A 22054-nucleotide genomic window follows, 5' to 3' on the forward strand; every position below is an offset into this window, starting at 1 on the left:
ACAAGCCTGGGGAGTGCCCCCCCTTTGAGAATTGCTGCTTAGTACTGTTCCTCTCTGTAATCAATGGTGGCATAGTCCATGCTGAAGCGGGCAAGGAAGGCGACAAAGTTCAGGGCTGGGCAGAAAGGAGAGGAAGGCATCAGTAATCATTTCAGTACAAACACTGCTTTTTCCCAATTGAAAGATGGACATCTGAAGTCTGACATCCTCCACACAACCTAGGCTGATGAGTTCTTTCAGAGTTACTTGTGTGCTACAGACATGCAGGCCCATTGGGAATGTAGCGCTAAACCATGGTTTAGCTCTATGGTAATAAGCCATAGGCTTGCATATTTCCCCTTTCCCTCTCCGCTGGCATGGCTCCCATGAGGAAATTTGAAGTACCCACTTTCAGACTATTTAGAATTCCTTGCTGCTTCTCAGTTTGGCGGAACTCTGGTTAGCTTAAACTCTAACCTGAGAAGCTGCCTCATACAGAGTTAGGCCATTGATCCACCCAGCTGAGTACTGTCCCCGCTCCACTGATTTGTAATAGCTCTCCAGGGTTTCAGATGAGGGACTTTCCCAGCCCTACACAGAGATGCTTCCGAGGACTGAACCTGTAACCTCCTGCATGCGAGGCAGATGCCCTGACACTGAGCTGCAGCCCTTCCCTTGGTTTGTTAATAAGCCAGGACCACAAACCAACAACTTGATAGTGGCAGCACCATAAACCATGGCTTTGATCCTACATTTCAAAGCAAAAGCAGAAGCTTCCAGTCTCTTCACTGCTTTGGCAGAGGAGACTCGTTCACAAACCACTAACATTATGCGAAAAAGTACGTTGTGGCAGGGGAGCTGAAAGCGCTGATGGAAAAAAGTGACTCCAACACAGTGGAGGGGCCCACTGCTTTGAAGCAAGCAAGTTTATGCATTTCTGGGTATGACAAAATGTGGAATGGCTGACAGCAGCCTGGGAGGTCAGGGGAAGTTGAGCCATTCAGTAGGGAGTTTGGCCTAGAGGACTGGGTCTTATGTCTGGGAAGCATCAGGGAAATTGCCCTAATTTGCACAAAAGATTCCAATTCAATCTTTCCCAGAAAGCTCACATCACTGGGCTTGAAGGGAGCTCCAGAATATGTGGTGGGTCCCCATCCCTCTAGTTCCCCAACTTGCCTTACCGAAAGATGTCATGGCAATGTACATCAGCACATCGTCGTCTGCTTGTAAAGTGTAGATCGCTGCCAGCAGTGCCCAGTAGAAGCTGGTTGTATGTGAGGACTGCAGAAACCAAACAGAAGGAGCAGAAGTGATTTGTCTTCAATGATGGAAAAGTGGGAGAGGGGAATCATCTCTATACTCTGATGCACTTCAGTCTGGGGGATTAAGATGGAAGGGGGCAAATGGGACACTTTTCTAGATGCTTATTGCAAACCCCCATTACATTTGTGGAAAAGTTAGCTTAGAATCCTAGACCACATACCCCAAATCTCTCCGCATCCATTTAATCTGGAGTGAGTCTCAGCATGCTGGTCATATTCAGGAACTTTTTTCATTAATTTAGAGTCAAGGTTAACCTTCCTGGTTTTCTATTTGCAATGCTGAATGCAGATTCAGCAGTGCATAAAATTAAGTGCACCCATGACCACCAAGTCAGGATGTTTAAAACAGAGACAGGTAGAAGGCAAGACCTACAGTGGGTGACTGGCAATATTTTATGTATTTATTTTCTTAGCACTATTTTTATAGACTGCCCAATAACAACAGAAACATTTAAGATATAAATGGTAAGGGCAAGAATATATAATGAAGAGTAACAAAATTCCACCAACAGAATTAAAAACATCAACCTCAAACTCAAGTAACACTAAGAATATTTTAAAACAGTTTTCAGGATTTAATTTTTGAAAGAAAGAGTTGATGGTGCTGGAAATACAACAAAGGGGCTTGTCTGTTTTGGCAGAGCAGTCTACAACTGAAGTGCTATCACTTCTAAATGACCATCTTATTCTCCTCGAATTTGTCTTGTCCCCTTTTAAAACTGTCCAGGTGTGTGCCATCACCTACATCTAACGGTAGTTAATTCTCTCATTTACCCGTAACATGAGAGCCAGTGTGGTGTACTGGCTAGAGTGCTAGACTAGAACCCTGGAGGCCAGGGTTCAAATCCCCCCTCAGCCAGTCACTTCCTCTCAGTCTAATCTACCTCACAAGGTTGTTATGGGGGTTAAACGGCAAGAAGGAGAAGTGTGGATGCCACCCTGAGCTCCTGGGCTTCTCTTATTCAGTCTTCACTGGATGATCCCACTGGGTTCTTGTATTGCAGGAGAAACTCCTCTGTCCACTTTCTCTACATCATGTACAATTTGACACACCTCTATCATGTCCCTCTTCAGTGCTTTTAAACCTAAACTAAAAAGACTCAAGCGTAGTGACCTTTCCTCCTAGGGGAGTTGCTGCATGCCCCTGATCATTTAAGTTGCCCTACTCCACCTCTACAACAACCTTTTTGAGAAACAGTGACTTTTGAGATTTGAAAACACAAATTAATGCCAATTATTTATGAAGGGACAGTGTGTCAATGTCCATCCTGATGGGTTTGGTACTTATGCACCAGAACTCATCCATTTTCTACAGTCGCAAGCACCACCAGGGAGTTTTTCTTGTGTAAGCCTCTTTGAAATGACTGCCTGCAAAATAGAGGAAATGTGTGACAGAGACAGGGAGAGAGATAGAGCTTTTTACCAATAGCACTACGGTAAAATGGAAGCTCATGAGGTCCCCCCTTTGGGAGACGAAGAAGTGATACAGGTCACCAATGAGAACACCTGTGTGAATGATGAGCATAAGGATAGAGCCAATGGTGTAGATGACTTTGCTTGGGAAGGTGATAGTTATGAATGGATCCTTCCAGCTCATCCTCTCTCTGCCCCTCTGCAGTTGGCTGCTTCATTGATTTAGAACCCTGAGGAAGGCAAAGCACATTCAGACAGCCCAGCCTCTGACAGATGCAGATCCTGGCCTGCTGAAGTCATAGAGACCCAGAGGTTCCAGAACTCTTGGCCTGGGGAAAGGCAGCCACGGGCAAGAGAGTGCTGGGGTGCAGCAAGGTCCCTTTGGAAAGCCAAGTTGAGGAAGAATAAGGAAGAGGGGGTGGGCAACCTTGCAAAGTCCCAGGAAGCTGGAATCCTTGACCCCAGCAAACTCTCAGCATGCCAGGCTGCTTTCCTCAAGCCTCACTTTCTAGAAGACGGGCAGAACCTTCCTCCAGATCATACAATGCGGGGTGGGTCTCTGGCACTAGGGCAGGCTGACCCCTAACCCTTTTGTGCCCAGGCAGCACCTCCTCTTCCCCTCCCTCCATGCACAGAAGCTGAGATCTGACTTCAGTGTACCTGCCTCAGTGCCCCTGGGGGAGGCTAGTTCCCTTGGGGGAGAATGAAGAGTATGCTCCTTAAGGGGGGGACCCCGAGACCCTGCCAGCCCCCCTTCCGAGTCCTGTTCAGTGGAGGAGGGCCTCCCGGGGGGCGAGAGAAGCGTTTTCAAGGAATTGTCCCTGTGCTGCTAGGCTGGGCGCTCCCTGTGTGCCTCAGGGGGTGTGGGGGGGGTTTGGGGGGAGGCTCCCTCCTCTTTTCCACGGGCCGGCCTGAGAAGTCGCAAGAGCGCTGACAACGTCTCCAGGCGGCGGCAGGATTGCTTTTTCCCTTAAGCGGCTGCAGCAGCTGGAGGAAGAGTCGGAAGCGGAAGCGCTTCAACAAAACTTTATTAAGGTCCAGTCTCCATAGAGACGGGAAGGCCTTCCCTGCGCCCGGTCGCAACAAAACTTTATTGTTCCCGGAAGTGGAAGTTGTTGCCGTTGACCGTTGCCGCCCTCCCCTCTCCGGTCTCCCCATCCTCCCCCGCAACTGCCACCTCACGGCCAAACACGCACTCATACGCAGCGGGTCATGTCGGCGCCTCAGGCGGAGCCGGGCCCCGAGGGCGCGGGCGGCAAGCGGAGGCCGCACGGGATGCTGAAGCTCTACTACGGGCTGCCGGACCCGTCTGGGGAGGCCTTGGCGGGACCGGCCAGGGGGGATCTCGGGGGCCCCACCGACATCAACGGCCCCCACTTCGACCCGGAAGTCTTCCTCACCAAGGTGAGGGGGGGCACGGACGGGCAGATACACCCTCCGCGCCTAGCAACACCCTGCCCACTGGCGAGGTCTCCATGGCCAACCCTCCCTGGGCAGGCTCCATCGTCCCGTCTCGAGCTGGCCCGTCCCCAAAACTCACTTGTTCCATGAAATGCTGCTTTGCTTTACCAAAATGCTGAACAGCTTGAGCTGAGTGTCTCTGGGCATGAGCAGAGTGCCTTTTGCCTCGAAGGGTTAGCATGTTCACAGATCCAGATTTCACTCCGTGCAAAAGATCTCAGGGTTCCTCGTGGTCAAGGGAGCCGTCTACTATTACTGAAGCATTGGATCTGAGAACAGAGTGCCTCTGGTAATCTGCAGAGTGCCATCTCCAAAGGATGCCAGACCTGGTGTTGTGTTGTGGTAAAGAGACTAAGCTATGAATCAGCAAGTCCATAAGAGGATAAGGAGAGCATAAGGCCACTGGCCCATCTAGTCTTATTCTCACAGTGGCCAACCAAAGGGAAGCCCCCAAGCAGGATCTGGGCTGATAGGCTTATCCTCCCCTGTTTTGGCTCTCACTTCCACCCTGAATTCACTATGAGCCCAGTTTTTGAACCGGGAAGGTATAAATAAAAATGTATTATTTTTATTGTTATGTGTTCCTTGGTGTTGGCAAGCCACTCCCTCAGCCTCTGTCTCCCCAACTGCAATATTGGGGATTAAAAAAATAATCCCCTTTTAAAAAAACGAATAACCCAAACAAGCATGCATAACAGCAGTGTGTGTTGCATTTCACTTGCAGCAGCTCAGTCACCTATTGACCTGCCTTATCCAGAAGTCAGACTCTTGCTCTGTTTAGCCCAGATCTTAGCCCTGCAGCCGGTGATCCTTTGGAACCTAAGGCCTTCTGTACACAAAGCAAGCGCTCAATGATTAAACTGGGGTGGGGTGGGGTGGAGGAGTGTTCACAAGGATAGCCAGAGGAGCATTGGCCAAGTTCAGTTTGCTGCTGACAGCACCCACCTCTGTTGTGTGTGACAGCTGCGAAAAGAATGCCCCCTGGCCCAGCTGATGGACTGCGAGACAGACATGGTGAAGCAGATCCGATCCTTGGACAGTGACATGCAGACTCTAGTCTATGAAAATTACAACAAATTCATCTCGGCAACAGGTAACTGGAAGGCTTGGCGGGTCATGGGAAAGTTATATTTGTGGTTCACCTCCCTCTTCCAGTTTATTATTATTTAGTTCAGGTGTGGGAAACCTGCAACCCACAGAACTTCCCCACTCAGCCCTCAGTCTCTGCCCCATCTTGTGTGCAGCCAATAGCTTAAACAGATAGCTTCTGTTAGTGCCAATGGAAGAAAATGCTTTTGAAGCAGACTCTTCCTAACATTCTCATGTTCCATTCTTCAGACACAATCCGTAAGATGAAGAATGACTTCAAGAAGATGGAGGATGAGATGGACTGCTTGGCAGCAAACATGGCCGTCATCACGGAGTTCAGTGCGAGCATCAGCAGCACCTTGCAGGATCAACATGAGCAGATCACCAAACTATCCGGTGCGATATCTCTTCTCTGATTGCTGCTAATGTGCGACAAGGGTGTCAGGAGCCTGTCGGAGCTGATGGGGAGGGGGCACCAGTTCAGTGGCAGAACATCCACTTTGCATGTCAGAGGCTACCTGTTTAATCCCCGGCATCTCCAGGAGGTGCTTGTTGAGTGCTGGAAGGTGGCGTGGCACCAGTTGGGGTTTGGGGAAGCTTGCCTGCCCTGCTCTGACTTCCTCCCTCTCTCTTGACCCCAGGTGTTCACGCGCTCCTACGCAAACTGCAGTTCCTGTTTGAGCTGCCGGCCCGCCTGACCAAATGTGTGGAGATGGAGGCCTACGGGCAGGCTGTGCGATACTACAGCAAGGCCCGCTCCATCCTCCACCAGTACCAACACATGCCCTCCTTCCGGGGCATCCAGGATGACTGCCAGAAGATCATGGCTGACCTCGCTCAGAAGCTGCGCGAGAAATTCAGGTAGGCAACAGAAGACATCAGGGGAGCCGTTGCACTTGACTGTTTGCTACGAATGGGGCTGTGTTTGGGAAGGTCTTGGGGACTGAAGCAGTGGAGCCTGTGAGCCAGAAGACTTGGCAAAGAAGGGTGGCTGCTCTGTGATTCTGCTGTACAAATTTAATTAGCTTAACTGTCATGGTTTCCATTTGAGGAATCCTGACGTTGGAGAGGATTCCCCAGAGCCCTACAGTTCCCTGGGGGGAGAGAATGGCTGCAGGGAGCCAATGTAGTGCCAGAGTTGGAGTACGTAATGAGGAGCTGGGGTTCAGGTACATCACCACCCTGCTCAATGCAGCTCTGAAGCATGATGGGCATACTGGCCTCCTCACTATCTCTCAGCCTAACCTACCTTGTAGGATCATTCTGATCGTTGGGAGGAAGGGTGGGATGAAAATGTCACTTAAGAGGAGGAGCCAGTTTAAAATCTTCAGCTCAGCCCTAAGACCCTTCCTTCCTGCTTCCTCAGGGATGGGGGCTCTTGCGCCAAGGACTTAGCGGAGTGCGTGGAGCTGCTGCTGCAGCTGGGCGAGCCTGCCGAGGAGCTGTGCGACGAGTTCCTCTCTCATGCCTGCTGCCGCCTGGAAGCTGAGCTGCAAGCCCTGGAGGCGGAGCTGGGCGAGGGGCAGCTGGCCACCCCGGCCACCGACATCCTGGAGTTCACCGACCGTGGCTGCAACAACTTCGTCAGCAACATGTGCCTGGTGATTGCCTCATACCAAGCGCTGTTTGTCAGCCGGGAGGGAGCCCGTGAGATTGCCAGCATGGCCCATGACAAGCTGGTGGCCTTTGTGGACGGCCTGATGGAGCGCTACTTCGCCCTGGTGGAGAGGCGCATCCACCTGGAGCGGGGCGTGGGCGATAACTCCCTGCTGGTGCGGGCCCTGGACCGCTTCCACCGCCGCTTGCAGGCTTTGGTCAAGCTGTTGCCCGCCTCGCGGTCAGCGGCAGAGGGCACAGAAATTGTGGTGCGGGCAGCCAAGGAGCGCATCCGCCAGTACCTACAGGCCCTGCAGAGCTTTTACCTGGACTGCTTGACGGACGTGCGCCAGTCCTTGGCCGCTCCTCGGCTCATGGGGAAGGACAGCCCCAACCTGGCAGAGCTGCTGGGCACCATCTCAGCCTCCATCCTCAACCAGATCAAGTCTGTGCTCACCTACGTCCACCTCTTCACTGCCAAGGACATCACTTTCTCTAACAAGCCTTATTTCAAGGTAAGGAGAGAGAGAAAGAGATTTTGTTAGACTTTTCAGAGAGAAAGTTGCTTGCTGGAGCCTGGAGACTTGATACATCACAATAAATAAAAATACATGAGTACGCATATGTAGAATTACATAAGGTAACCCATGGCGACACAAATTGTATGAGAGCCAAACCCTCTGTAGGCTTCACGAAAAGAACCTTCCACTGCCACCAGAAACCCCATAAGAAACTCCTCCTTGGGTCCTGCTTTTGTAGGATGGACCTCTCTGATTGTGAGAGAAGCACCCCAGGATATCTCCCTTCCAGGGGTTAAGGCGGAGCTGGGTGTATTCAGCCTCTGTCTCTTTAGTTTACATTTTGGGATATGCAGCTGCCAGCCTGAAGCCTCTGCCTGCTGTGTGATGGGGCCCCATAGCTGCTAGTCCTCATGAATCCCTTCTCATTATGCCCCTCAGCCACTTGCATCTCTGAAAGATCCCTGCATTGCTGGGAGTTGGACTAATGACCTTTGGGGTCCCTTCCAGCCATACAATTCTGTGAAATGTCTGAAATGAGGTAAGGGCTCCTTAACCCTTCTTCCCCAATGTGAACAGCTGTAGTGGCTACCTGACAGTTCAGCGGCTGGTGGCCCCGTACTTGAACTGCCCCACATAGCTCCAGTCCTGCTATGTGATTTCTCTCTTAATAAAAGCAAAGGCTCAAAGCTTTCTCACCGCCTATGAGCAATGGGCTTTGCCAACATCCTCCACTTCTGGCATCCCTCCCGTTTGTCAGTGTCTTGGCTGACCCAGTGAGTCGTTGAGGGACCCGAGGGCCGAACTCAGGCAGAGCCTCCGTCCCTGTTCTTGCCAGAAAAGGAAGGGTTAAAGAGCCCCTTGGTTCCACCAACTCCCTGCAGTGCTGGCCCTGGAATCAAACTGTGGCTCATGTCAAGGCTGGGTGGCTGAGACTTTTTGCTGCGATGCCTCTAACTTTCCCCTGTGCCTCTCCTTGCTTTCTCCTAGGGGGAATTCTGCAGCCAGGGTGTCCGCGAAGGCCTCATTGTAAGCTTCATCAAGTCCATCTGCCAGACAGCCCGGCAGTTCTGTGAGAGCACAGGCGACAAGGGGGGCTCCACGCCCCCCACCCTGCTGCTACTCCTCTCCCGCCTCTGCCTGGACTACGAGACCTCCACCATCAGCTACATCCTCACGCTGACAGATGAACAGTTTCTGGTGCAGGTGTGTCACACGTGGGAAGAGAGGATGCTGGGAGTCATTTCAGGCTTGGGAGACTTAAATGGCCAGGGTGGGGGGCAGAAGGGGGCTGTGTTTCCTTTCCTCTGCTCAGAACCGAGTTCATTGAGATCTGAATAAGGCCTCAGCTGTGCCATTATTCCACACAACTATGAAACAAACATAGGGCTTTGTTCCCTCTTTATAAATACAAAGAAGCACATTTTAGACCTGCCAGTTTTCTTTTAGAAGCCAACTACCAAACCAGATGGGGGGGGAAGCATTATGCAAGCTCCGTAAACAAGTCTTTAAAAAAAACATAACATAATATATAACGAAATAGCGGAAGCCAGAACTGTACATACTGTCCCATTTGCATCATCTGTGTGTGTGTGTAGCAGAGCTCGCTGGTTTCCTTATTGCAGAATAAGGATTGCAGTATGTGTGACTCATGGAACTTTCTCAGCCAGGGGGCAGCCCCAAAGGAGAAATCCTGGCTAGCTTGCTTCTGGCTTTTGGAGGGGTCCTTCCCTGTTGAGTATGTTGCTTGGTGTATTCAGGTGTGGGGTGGAGGTGGGGTCCCCCCCCATATCACAGGGCCAGAGTCTCTTTCAAGGGAATTAATCCTATGCAGAGTAAATACTATTAATTAGAAATGCATTAGAATTGGATTTTGTCACTTTGGAAGAAGCTTGAAATGTAAGTATTGTGACCCCTGCATTCCACATGCGTTGCCTAAGAATGAAATGTGTAAACTCCATTTATGGCTCTGGTCCTCAGTGCCGCTTCTTTGATAACTGTGTCAATTAGCTTTCCAGTCACTCCTCAGTCTTTCGGTCACTGCATAGGGTGCACCTGCTGCTTCCCCACCACCCCAGGAAACCCCTACATTTCTTGCCTCCCATAAAACATATACCGTATTTCATTTCTCCAGATGCGGTTCAGAAAGATGTAAATCTCAAACCATTCAGAAATAAGCAAAGCCTATCCAAATATAGCCTGTTTAGTATTGGTATGGTGTAGCAGTTAACAGCGCGAGCTTTGAGCCAGAAAGTCCCTGATTCAAATCCTGCCTCTGCTGGGAGCCTGTTGGATGACATTGGGCAAGCCAGTCCCTCTCAGCTTTTCCCACCCTCCACCTCCAGTTTTGTTCTTAGCGGACTGGTTCTTGTGGTGAGGCCTCCTTATGTATCTAAAAGCTCCTTGAGTTTTCCAGAGCCCCACATCAAGCTACCAAGTGCCACCCTTTTCATCCTTCTCCTGCTCTGCCTTGTCTCTGAACCAGGACCACTCTCCCTTCACCCCTGTCACTGGCTTGTGTGCTGAAGCCCGGGAAGCCGCCCAGAAGCTGCTGAACCACTACGTGAAGGTGCAAGGCCTGGTCATCTCTCAGATGCTGCGCAAAAGCGTCGAGACGCGGGATTGGATCACCACCATTGAACCACGCAATGTCCGTGCCGTCATGAAGCGTGTGGTGGAGGATGCCACCTCCATTGATGTTCAAGTGAGCGGGGCGGAGGGGAAGGGGGGGGGAGGGATTTCAGAAAATCACCCGGTTCCAGCTTCTTACCTTGCCTGTAAATGGAAAAGTCAGCTATGGGGTAAGAGAGGGCACCATATGAGGAAGAGGGGGTTGGAATTTGGGTTTTTTCCCCTCTTTATCAATTTGTTTATTTATAACGATACCATGAAAATAACAGTTTCCAATGTATCTATACGGAAAGCACATTAAAATTTAAAATCAGCTAATCGTCATGGAAAAATGTATTCTTAACAGGCTACATAAGTTTGGCAGAATAGAAAAGTTTTCAGCAAGCATTGGCACAGAAGGCACCTGCTGAATCTCTAGTGACGGAGCATTCCACAGGCTCTTTTTGTTGTTGATGTCAAAGGAGCCTCACCAACTCGGGGAATGACCAGCGACACTCCTGTGGACGTTCTCAGTGATCGAGCTGAAATAGAAGAGCTTTGTCAGTCCCTGAGGCACCCTGGACCAAAGTTGTTTAGGGCTCTGTAAATTAATATAAATAGTAAATGGGCAGCCAGTGCACCTGTTTTGACAGTGGTGTCATATGCTGCTTATTACAGGGTAAGCGTGGAGTGCCAGGGGTCTCATTTGGGTGTTGTCTAGAAGTGAACAGGCCAAGTTCCCCAAAGAGAAGGGAGCGGGGCTGCTATCTCCTTGGAATCCTAGATCCAGATGGGCAGAAGCAGGCTGTAGTCACTCAGTGGTACCCCCTGACTCTTCCAATCTTCCTTTATTTCCCATGAGCTCACAATGGAAAAAAGAACTATAATGCTATTATGTTTCTCTCTGCCAAAAGTGCCCCAGCTGGAAACATGTTTTGTAATGGGCATATTTTACGCAGGAAACAGAAGCTGCTGTGGTTTGGCCTTCATCTCCCCTAGCCTTCCGCCCCCAGCTGTCAGGGTGAACCTGTGCAGAGGCTCCCTCTCCATTTGAGTAACTGCCTCACACGTTAATCTCCCCACACAGGTTGGTCTTCTCTATGAGGAAGGTGTGCGCAAAGCCCAGAGCAGTGATTCCAGCAAAAGGACCTTCTCTGTCTACAGCAGCTCCCGGCAGCAGAGCCGCTACGCGCCGAGTTACACGCCCAGGTGAGCTGGGGAGGCAGGACAGGGAGTTTAACACATCCCTAAGTCTTAAAGCAGCAGGCAGGGCACTGTGTGTATCTAATGCAACCTTGCAAATTGGCCCCTAAGAGTTTCTGGTCCGCAAGAATTGATGCTGGCTTGCCTTTCATGGATACCTCGCATAGTTATTGTGTGCCACGTCAAAGACCAAAAGAACACAAAAGTGGATCTATCAGCTTCCCAGCTTGGGCTGCAGTCCTAATACCTGTTGATGATGTGGCCCAGCCAGCGCTGCATACCCATCCCTGCTGCTTGCACTGGCCAGGACGGAAGCAGGGTGGGATGGAGGAAAGAATAGCCCTCCTCCCTTGCCTGTGCCAAGGCTGGTGCCACGAAGAGGCCCAGATCAGGCTCACAGCTGCCCCCTGATGGCAGTAGGGATCCAGCAGACTCAGAATCACCCCACCTGCAGAAGGGTTCCTGCTGGCTCCTGTCCACTGGGAGGGTACGTTGGTGTGATGTTTCCCTTCTGATGGCAGAGCTCTCGCCCCACAGCAGAGGCTGGTGGAACTCTGCAGGCCTGGGCGGAGGGAAAGAGATGTCCATCCAAACCCCTCTCCAGCAAGGCAGCTCAGGGGCTGGGGGATAGTGTGCTAGTCTCCTGGGCACGGCCCTTAGCCCCACAAGCAGTCAGCCACTCCGTATGAACCTCATCCCATCTCTTCTCTCCCCAAGCGCTCCCATGGATACCAACCTGCTGAGCAATATCCAGAAGCTTTTCTCAGAGCGCATCGACATCTTCAGCCCTGCGGAATTCAACAAGGTGAGGAGCCTGCAGTGGCGTGCTCTGTTGTGCTTCCTCCAGCCAAAGCACGTGAGGTTGGTGGCCTCTCTACAGGGGCGCCTGGATCTGCCTCTTGGGGAGATGTGCATGCACCCCACAGGGAGAGAGGAGCCATTGCCCTTGCCAGCAGAGGATGGGAGTGATCTCTAGAAAGGGTAGCAGGTTCCTTTTCTTTGGCTATTGCTATATCTATCTATCTATCTATCAATCATCTATCTATCTATCATCTATCTATCTATCATCTATCTATCATCTATCTATCTATCTTTCACTAGGGCTGCAGTTGCAGCCTGAACGTCATTCGATTACACCACTCAGATCAGGAGAGAACCGTAATTTTCACAATATGTAGGGGAGGCGTCCGTTTGGGTTCTCCCTCTCAGTGTTAAAAGTCTAATAGTTCATGGAGCTCCAATCTGCTTATCCCCTCCCAAATTGCCTGATTCTCAGTGGAGCCCAGAATCGGAGCTTGTGGTCATCTTGGCACCTTTGCTGAATGAATCTCCCATCCTCTTTCAGTTTCTGAGCAGCGTTTGGCTGCCACCAGGACAGAGGTGAATCAAGTCTTTATTAAGAAGCTTGTGATGAACATCCATGATGAAGGTCCTTAGTAAGACCTGACCAGGGTGGATGGTTAAGCTTGGCTGGTAAGAGCAGCCACATAAGTGCCTTTACTCTTGGGTCTTAGGTGTTCCCCTCTCTATTAGTTTTTCTGTTTGCAATCTTCAAAATTGACACAGCAATGTGTGATTGGGGCAGGAGGGCGAAGCCACAGGCAATGGCATTTGCCTGTTTTGTTGTCACTCCTAGGCCAGGTAGGTTGCAGAACATTACCAGTAAAGCAAGTGCAATTTAAATGAAAATCATAGAGTAAAAACACAAAACGACCATGCAAGGGGAAGGGAGGCACCCATTGACTTAACCAAAGGCCTGGCTGAAGAGAGGCAGACTGAGCAGTTGTCCAGAACCATACAATGATTTCAATGAACACCCCCCCGGGGAAAGTATCAGGAAAACATCCATTTGGGGGGCAGGGCGAGCAGATTTTTGGATCTTCAGCCTGCTGTCCATTTTTTCATCCTCTTCTTCCACTCAGGTCTCTGTGCTTACCGGCATAATCAAGATCAGCCTGAAGACGTTCCTGGAGTGTGTCCGCCTGCGAACTTTTGGCCGCTTTGGCCTGCAGCAGATCCAGGTGGACTGTTACTACCTGCAACTCTATCTGTGGCGCTTTGTCTCTGATGAGAACCTGGTGCACTTCTTGCTGGACGAGATTGTGGGCAGCACAGCCCACCGCTGCCTTGACCCCGTGCCCATGGAGCAGAGTGTCATTGAGGTCATCTGTGAGCGCGGCTAGGGCACAAGGAGGGGGCTAGACCAGGGGAAGGGCAGCTATGTGTCTGCACTCTTGTTCCCTGCCAGGTAGGGGGAGAACGGGAATGTCTGGCAGGTGAGACCTCAAAAGATGTCAATGTGGTTGTGATAAATAAAGAATAACTTAAACCGTATTCACTGGTGAAGGCTATTTTGTTTCTGCAGCAGCCAGGAAACTGTAGCTCTGGATAAAATTAAACCGTGTCAGTTGCTCCTTTTTGCATGATTTCATGAGAGCATGAGAAAGGTCCTGCAGCAGCAGCTGGGACAGGCCAAAGGCTCATCCAGTCCAGCATCCTGTCTCTGTGGCCAACCAGATTTGTTCATTTGTTCATTATTGTTATTCCATTTATATCCCACTTCCTCCTTCCATATTGTTATTCCATTTATATCCCACTTCCTCCTTCCAAGGAGCTCAAGGTGGCATGCGTGGGTCTCTCCCTTCCTCTGGATTTTGACCAAACTAAGCCTCCTAGAACAAAATATACATCAGTAGACTTAGTTTAGTCAGAATCAGGTATACACTTCCAGAGTTAATGCTAAATACATTATTCAGTGGTACCTCAGGTTACATACGCTTCAGGTTACATACTCTTCAGGTTACAGACTCTGCTAACCCAGAAATAGTATCTCGGGTTAAGAACTTTGCTTCAAGATGAGAACAGAAATCATGCTCTGGTGGCGTGGTGGCAGCAGGAGGCCCCATTAGCTAAAGTGGTGCTTCAGGTTAAGAACAGACCTCCGGAACGAAGTCTGTTCTACCCATGTACTAACTGAAACCCAAGGGGCACATGGGTTGCCAGATGTGAAATATATTGGCAATATTTTCGGCTCTCCTATGCCACTGCTTCTCCAAATGCTGAACTCAGTTCTGGGCTGAGTTCAGGGATTTCATACAGAGGACTACAGTCCTACATTACATGCATGTGACATGCACAAGCTGAAAGGGACACGCAATGTTGAAAGCTTAGGCCCTTCATTTCCCCCCTTCTTGAAACATGTGGCTCTCCCTGCCCGCCCTGCCTTGCAAATGCAACTGTGAATAATTTTTTAAACCACCCCTTCTCAAAAAGTTGGTAGGGAAACGGGCAGCTGGGTGAAATTGCTTTCGGGGGGCGTATGTGGCACAGAAGGCAGAGAGTTCGCCACTCTGGCCTTAAATGCAAGATGACAAAACTGCAAATGGAAATGATTCGCTGCTCTGGAGAGGACATTCCAGTGGGGCGACAAGGTACCTTGCCTGAAATTTCCACTTTCACCCAATGATACAAAGTGCAGGAAGCCTGCCTGCAGTTATTCTTGGGTAGACTTGGTTTTAGCAATCTTTAAGGATCTGTGCACCTAGGAAATGTTGTGCATGAGCTAGCATGGCGGCAGGCAGCGGCAGGGGGGTGGGAACAGTAATATCTGCTGAAGGGCCCTCAGGGAATTTCCCCAGTATTTCCCCATTGTGCATCTTTCCAAATCACATTTGAGTCAACGCAGGCTATTGACGTGGGGCCCAGAAAGGGAACTGCTCGGGTGGTGTTTATATGGGGCAAGGACTGTGCCAACCCATAAGCAGCAGCAGCAGAGAGAGAGAGAGTCTCATTTTGCACCAGCTTCAACACCATGCTGAGGTTTCACCAAAGTCGCCCACTTTGGAGGGCTCCAAAAGGTGAGTGACAGAACATAAAGTGGGGTTTGAGTCCCTCAATATGACTGGTCCTCTTTCTAGAAAGTCAATAATTCTCCCCTGCCAGGTGAGACATCAAGCTTCAGGTTAGTGAAGAGCTTTAAGATGGGGAAGGCCCATTACTCCGTGGCATAGGTGGGATGCAAATGTTTTTCCCCACACTGGTCCTGAAAGACCTACATTGACTCCCAGTACATTCAAAGTGTTGGTGCTGACCTTTAAAGCCCTAAACTGCCTCGGCTCAGTATACCTGAAGGAGCATCTCCACCCTCATTGTTCAGCCCAGACACTGAGGTCCCGCTCCGAGGGTCTTCTGCTGGCCTTCTGGCAAGAAGTGAAGATAGAGGGAACCAGGCAGAGGGCCTTCTCAGTAGTGGCACCTGCCCTGTGGAACGCACTCCCATCAGATGTCAAAAAGATAAACAACTATCTGATTTTTATAAGACATCTGAAGGCAGCCCTGTATAAGGACTTTTTTAAAGGTTTTATTGTGTTTTTATATATGATGGAAGCCACCCAGAGTGGCTGGGGAAACCCAGTCAGATGGGTGGGGTACAAATATTATTATTATTACTACTACTACTGCTCCTGCTGCTACTGCTACTACTACTACTACTATTCACAAGGCCAACAGCTTGAACTGCAGACATCAGCAGATGGCCATGACTTATCTCTTTACTGTGTGGGAGGAGGGAACCTTTACTGCAGTTTTCTGCACATCAAGAGGGTGTTAAAAGGTGGTTAAAAGATGGTCCGTCCTTTTGCTGGTCAGTCCGCAACTCTATTGCTAGATCCCGTGCTTTGCATGCCCAAGATTCTTCAGTTTGGGATATTGTGTAGCCAGTTTGGTGCAGTGGCTGTTGGGCTAGTGTCTGTGAGTCCAGGGTTCAAATCCCCACTCAGCCATGGAGCTCATTTGGTGATCTTGGGCCACTTGGGGTGTTGCAGGGAAGAAATGAGAAAGGGGAGAACCATGATTGCTGTCTTGAGCTTCTTAAGAGGAAAGGCAGAATATACCTGAAATTATAAAATCCTCACATTTCCAGTTAAAAGGTTATTGGACAAGCAATGCTGGGAGAGGCCTCAGCACAGGAACACCCTGAAGAGCTCTTGCTGCTGCCCATCAAATGAGACAATATTGGACCACTTTGTGTGTTTGTTGCAGAGGTGGCATTTAAACGTGGGACTATCAGCAGCCAAATTATGCCATCTCTCTGGTCAGTCAACTGTCAAAGCTTCTTCTTGCCCCATTGAACTTTAGGAAAGTTAGTTTTACAGGACAAGCTGTGCTAGGAAAATGAACAAGGAACTAACAAATGTCCCCTTTCTTCTCTCTTAATTGCCAGCTCCTTTTACTAGGATCATCTTCTTGCTGGTTTTGGGGTCCACTGTTGACAGCCAGCCCCGCTGCTACCACACCAAAGTGAATTCTCTGCTGGTGGCCAATTGCCAAGCTCAAAGACTCAAGCGAGTCCCTGAAACGGACAGCTCCCTTCAAGTCCTCTTGCTGAACTTCAACTTCTTATCCAACATCTCAGATTCCTCCTTCTCCCAAATGCCGTCCCTGAGGATGCTGTCTCTTGGGAAGCAACTGGGAGGATCCCTCTATGTCGGAGAAAGGGCATTTCAGAATGTGCCCAGTGTCAGGATCCTGGATCTTGGTGGCAACAAGAACTTGACCTTGCACCCAGCTGCTTTCCGCGGCCTCACCCAGCTTGAGGTGTTGCTCTTGGATTTCAATGGTTTTGACGAAGAAGTACTGGAAAGTGGTTATTTCCAGGATTTGGTATCACTGAAGAGGCTGGATCTTTCCGGAAACCGCATCCATAGGCTGAGGCCTGATCCAACTTTCCAGGGCCTGAGGAAGCTGAGCGTCCTTCAGCTGAAGCTCAACCAAATTGGGGAAATCTGTGGGGAAGACCTACAGCACCTTAGGGGGCACCATTTGGCCTTGCTTGACCTCTCATCCAACCGACTGCTTAATCCCAATGCCTGCACCAACCCTTTCTTCAGCATCGTGCTGGGAACTCTGGACGTCTCTTCGAACTCATGGAATGCGATGGAAGCTCAGAAGTTCTTCACACGACTAAATGGCACTCGAATCCATAACCTCAAGATGCAGCACTCAGCCGCCCTTGGCAGTGGGTTTGGTTTCCGTAACCTCAAGGGCGTCTCGCCTAGCACCTTTCTTGGCCTCCGTGGCAGCGGAGTTTACTCCTTCGACATGTCCAATGGCTTCCTCAGGGAATTGGGCCCATCTGTCTTCTCGGGGCTCCCAGACCTCAACATCCTGCTGTTGAGATCCAACCAGATTACTGAGATCAAGGATGGGGCCTTTTCTGGGCTGAGCCAATTGCGTATTCTCGACCTGTCCCTCAATCTGCTTGGGGAGCTGTACACAGAAGCCCTGCGACCCCTGAGGTCATCCCCACTCCAGCACCTCATCCTGAAATCCAACCACCTTGGGATTGTTCAACACGATGCTCTGGTGGGGCTGAACTCCTTGCAAACCCTTGACCTCCGGGACAATGCTCTCGTGAGGGTCCCGGTGGGGAAACTCCCATCCCTTCTGCGCCTGATGCTGGGGCAAAACAGGATTGGGGATGCTTGGGGTCTTGAACGTCTTAGCAGCAACCTGACCCACCTTGACTTCTCCTCCAACCGCCTGAGTGACTTAGGGAGTCTCTGGGGTCAACTAGGGAAAAACCCCACCTTGCGTTTCCTGAATCTCTCAGGCAATCAGCTGGCAAAGTGCTTCAGGGCTGAGAGAGGCCCTAGGCAGCTCAGAGAACTAGATATTTCCCATAACGACCTGGGAAGCATCTGGAAAACAGAGAACTGTGTGGACATCTTCCAGCATTTGGAGAACCTAAGAGTCCTGAATCTCAGCTCCAATGGCCTTCGGGCCCTTCCTGAGGGACTTTTCCAGGGTCTGGTGTCTCTCCAGACTCTGAATCTTTCTGACAACCTCCTGCCCATCATTCCTGAGGAGGCATTCCTCAGCTTGAAATCCTTGCGCAGCCTTAGCCTCCATGGGAACCCCATAGTGACCCTCTCCCACTCTACATTTGAGCCGCTGGTGCAGCTGCAGTCATTGGACCTGAGCGAGTTGTCCTTGCTGTGCGACTGTGGGCTTTCTGACTTCCAGCGTCTGATGCAGGACAAAGACTCCAGGCTGAGTGGAGCTGTGGCCAATCTCCTGTGCATTCAGACCAGCCCTGATTTCCTGCATCTCTCCTTGTCCTGGTTCCTCCAGAGCAAGTGTGCCCAATAATATGTTACGATCCAATATGGGGTTTGGGATGAAGAACAAAATCTTATCTTATCTGGGATGCCATCAAGCTGCACAGCAGTGGCAAAACCTGTGTTTCAGTTATCAAAAAAATGCCTCATTGTTGTCATTTTCACATGTGTGGGAACATCCATTTGGTAGGCCCATAATCTCTGTGTATTCAAGTAGCAAAGGCCAAATTGCTGACGTTTCGTAACTCACACCCCAAAGCTGGCTTTTTTTTGCTTCTGGCATGTGTAAGCAAAACAATCCAAACACACACAGAGAGAGGCAAATGCTGTGTGATTGCAGACCCTCCAAATGTCCCGATTTTCCAGGGACAGTCCTGGAAGTGAGTCTACTCCCTGCTGTCAAAACTGCCCATTTCAATTCCCTCTCCCTTTGGTTCCTAAGCCCTAAACGACTTAGGTCCAAAGTATGTGAGAGACATCCTTTCCTAGAGATCCTCTTGGTAGTTCCTCCACCATCAGTAGTTTGAGGTGTGTTGTGTGTGATGATTGAAATGCATTTTGTATCTTTAAACATGGTTTTAGTAAGTTGATAACCCTAAGAAGCAGAAGCTTTAGAGCCAACTTGTGGATTTGGCAACCTAGCAAGTTAAGTAACCTACTATTTATTTATTTATTTTATTTACCTATTAAATTTATATACTGCCCTTCCTCTGAGGATCACAGGGTGGCTTAAGTATAAAAACACAAAAATACATAACATAGTTTGAACAAGGTTTTTTTTTTTTAAAGACGTGTATACATTTAATGAAATAAATAACCTTTGTTAGAGATACTTATGCTGATGATGTATTCATACATAAATGCTTTTAAAACATCTCTCCTTTCATTATCAGTAAAACTGTGTCCTTAATCCAGTTAGATTGATCATTAGCTTTGCCGAGTAATTCAGCCTTGAAAACAATCCAAGGTGACCTGGCAACCTGAACAGAACAGTTAACACGTGTGTGTGTGTGTGTGTGTGTGTGTGTGTGTGTGTGTGTGTTTGTGAGTGATCGGGTTTTGCTTACAGAGGACTAAGAAGCTAAGAAGCAGGGTTGGCCCTAACTTTGAACCTACGCAAATGGAAGTTCCAGCGCATGTGAAAAGGACAAATATTGAGACAATCATGGATTATTTGGGCAAAGGGAAAATGCCTCCTTCCGCAGCCCAGCACTGTTTTCTACATCCTGTGGGCTGGGATTTCCTTTGCCATGTGTCTATGGGGGCAGTTCTGTTTCAGTGCCGACACCAGGAAGGCAATTTGGGGCAGAGAAGACCGAGTGGGAGAAGCCAACTGGGGAAAATATTACAATGTGAAGAAAGGATTATAATTCAGAAAAGACTTAAACAGCAGAATTCTGAAGAGTCAACACATATCTGCAGGCCTCACTTTCCCCCTATTTTGGGTTGTTACAGAACCATTACTCGGATTCCTTGGTGTGTGTACTCCTGAGTGTGTATGAATTTAGGGTTTGTGTGCTGCTAGGTTAGGGTAATAGCTTCATTCCAGCTTCTCTCTCCCTTTTTCCCAGAGTCAATCTCCACAAGGGAGAAAACACTTCACTGTTTAAATCACGGGTGTCAAACACAAAGTCCGCGGGCCAAATCCGGCCCGCCAGACCTCGTCATGTGGCCCGTGTAGCTGCCAGCGGCCGCCAGCCTTCACCTTTTATTCTGTTTTTTTTTTTTTGACACAAGAAAGCCGCCTCTTCAGCGCATGCGCGGCAGCCTACAAACCAGAGAACGTCTGCCCTCTAGCGGCGCCGGCCATTCTACACAGGAAAGCTCCACTTTACATGCAAGATACAGATACAACCGGCCCTTTGAGGGTGACCAAACTGTTCGTGCGGCCCCCGATGAATTTGAGTTTGACACCCCTGGTTTAAATATTTTGCTAGGTAATAAAGTCTTGAACTTTCATTTTTGGTCTGGATTTTTTCCCTATACATTCCCTTGCAAAGGAAACCCCCCCAGATTGAGGTTTAGTTGTTCATCTTTGTCTCTTTGCATTCCCTTTGCAAAGCAAAGGTACTTGTGTGTCTGAGGCCTGATCAATTTGACACACACAGCACCCTCTCACAAACTCGCTGTCCTGAGAATAATGGACACATGGTCTATGTGGGTCTTCCATAAAGAACTCCTAATATTTCTCCTTGCAGCTACTTTGAATGGAGATTGCCTTGCAATGGCACACTGCTTTGGGCTTGATCGCAGAAGCTTGGTACTCACGGATATGGTCTACGGTGGTACCTCGGGTTACATACGCTTCAGGTTACAGACTCCACTAACCCAGAAATAGTGCTTCAGGTTAAGAACTTTGCTTCAGGATGAGAACAGAAATCGTGCTCCAGCGGTGTGGCAGCAGCAGGAGGCGCCCCAGTAGCTAAAGTGGTGCTTCAGGTTAAGAACAGTTTCAGGTTAAGAACGGACCTCCGGAACGAATTAAGTACTTAACCCGAGGTACCACTGTATATCCCTATCCGAAAAACCGACTTGCCAAATCTGAGCAGCCAAAGGGAGAACAAACCCACACCTTTTCTATAACACACGGCATTCACACACCATTTGAATGGCAATGCGCATCAAGTGGGGGAGGGGCGGCCCCCTCAATTATTATTATTTTTGGGGAGGGGGGGTCGAAGGGATCTCGGTTACAAGGAGTTGGTGCCTATGAGGCCAGCGAAGGAGATAATACGATGGTTATGCTGCAGCGCCCCAGGTGGACAAACAGCCACAGCCACCATCATATCAATGTGGATTGAGCTGGTTTTGCAGAAAGCAGGTGCTGTTGAGATGCCAGACTCCAAGCAGCGCCTTAATTAAAAGGCCACTTACAACAGAAGAGCCTAGTCATGCACACTGCCTCGCGTAAAAAAGGTGGGATATAAATAAATAAAATTCCTGTGGCTTAACGGAGACTTGAAGGAAGTATATTTTTTTCATTTCAGAAACAACATGCGAGATTTAAAAGCCATCTCGACGCGTCCTGGTGTTTATTTCCGTTTTGGTCCGTCCCCACCCCCCACCCCCAGTTGTTCATTTCTCCACTGAACTCCAATGCATTAGAGCAGGAGGCGTTTTGCACTCTGCGTATGCCCAGGCACTCTCTTTTCCTTCTCATGAGCGCATTCTTCCACCACCAAGGGAACCCAGGACGGCGAAAGCGAATGATTGGGACACCACCGTCCACCCTCCCCCACTCCCTCTTCTGTCCTCTCCCTTTTCACCACCACGATTTCATTCCTTTCCTGCGGGCGCCTGGATGCACGAACAGGGCTGGACGGGACGGGATGAGCAGTGAGGCGGGCCCGCCTCCTGTCGCCTGATAGGCTCCTCGCCCTCCTCCCTCGGGCGCGATTGGCTGCTCCGGGATAGGGACAGGATGGGCAGAGGGTGGCGCCGCTGATGCCGGGCTGATGCGGGCGGGCAGGTGGCCGGGACAGGTGAGCGCCTCCTGCATCCAGGCGCCGGCGCCTCCAGGTAAGCCTTCCTCCGGTGTGTCCCCTCTCCCACGCCAGAGGATGCCGCCGCTGTTGCTGACGGGATCGGGAGGGCCGGTGGGTGGGGCAGACATGCGCGGGTCCCTCTCGGGATGCACCCAAGCCAGGCAGGGGACTGTGGTCCCCGCGGGGGAGGGTGGATTTAGGGACCTTCCCGAAAGGGCCAGCCCAACCTGAGATTGGCATCCTCGCCAGCAACGCTTCCG

The 22054-nt window shown here is 50.1% G+C and overlaps 3 protein-coding genes across 4 annotated transcripts; 2 read left to right on the forward strand and 1 right to left on the reverse strand.

Moving 5' to 3' along the window:
* Positions 1 to 16: 16 nt before the first annotated feature.
* On the reverse strand, positions 17 to 3712 carry TMEM262 (transmembrane protein 262). The gene is made up of 4 exons (XM_053368217.1): positions 3375 to 3712; positions 2725 to 2944; positions 1161 to 1260; positions 17 to 115 (listed from the first exon to the last, which is right to left on the reverse strand). Exons 2-4 carry the CDS (start codon positions 2896 to 2898, stop codon positions 39 to 41), a joined length of 351 nt encoding a protein of 116 aa, XP_053224192.1. The 5' UTR covers positions 2899 to 2944; positions 3375 to 3712; the 3' UTR covers positions 17 to 38.
* On the forward strand, positions 3124 to 13525 carry VPS51 (VPS51 subunit of GARP complex). Of its 2 annotated transcripts, none has more exons than XM_053368211.1 (10): positions 3124 to 3265; positions 5139 to 5268; positions 5514 to 5660; positions 5906 to 6125; positions 6631 to 7375; positions 8369 to 8584; positions 9864 to 10082; positions 11076 to 11197; positions 11909 to 11996; positions 13114 to 13525. In XM_053368211.1, exons 2-10 carry the CDS (start codon positions 5169 to 5171, stop codon positions 13372 to 13374), a joined length of 2118 nt encoding a protein of 705 aa, XP_053224186.1. In that variant the 5' UTR covers positions 3124 to 3265; positions 5139 to 5168; the 3' UTR covers positions 13375 to 13525. The 2 variants fall into 2 exon arrangements, with proteins under 2 accessions (XP_053224186.1, XP_053224185.1); XM_053368210.1 differs by lacking the exon at positions 3124 to 3265 and adding an exon at positions 3807 to 4118.
* A 1443-nt stretch (positions 13526 to 14968) lies between these two features.
* On the forward strand, positions 14969 to 18387 carry LOC128404174 (toll-like receptor 5). The gene is made up of 2 exons (XM_053369598.1): positions 14969 to 15048; positions 16413 to 18387. Exons 1-2 carry the CDS (start codon positions 15003 to 15005, stop codon positions 18338 to 18340), a joined length of 1974 nt encoding a protein of 657 aa, XP_053225573.1. The 5' UTR covers positions 14969 to 15002; the 3' UTR covers positions 18341 to 18387.
* Positions 18388 to 22054: the final 3667 nt, after the last annotated feature.

The sequence above is a fragment of the Podarcis raffonei genome, chromosome 16, assembly GCF_027172205.1.
Source record: "Podarcis raffonei isolate rPodRaf1 chromosome 16, rPodRaf1.pri, whole genome shotgun sequence".
In the NCBI taxonomy this organism is placed as follows: Eukaryota; Metazoa; Chordata; class Lepidosauria; order Squamata; family Lacertidae; genus Podarcis; species Podarcis raffonei.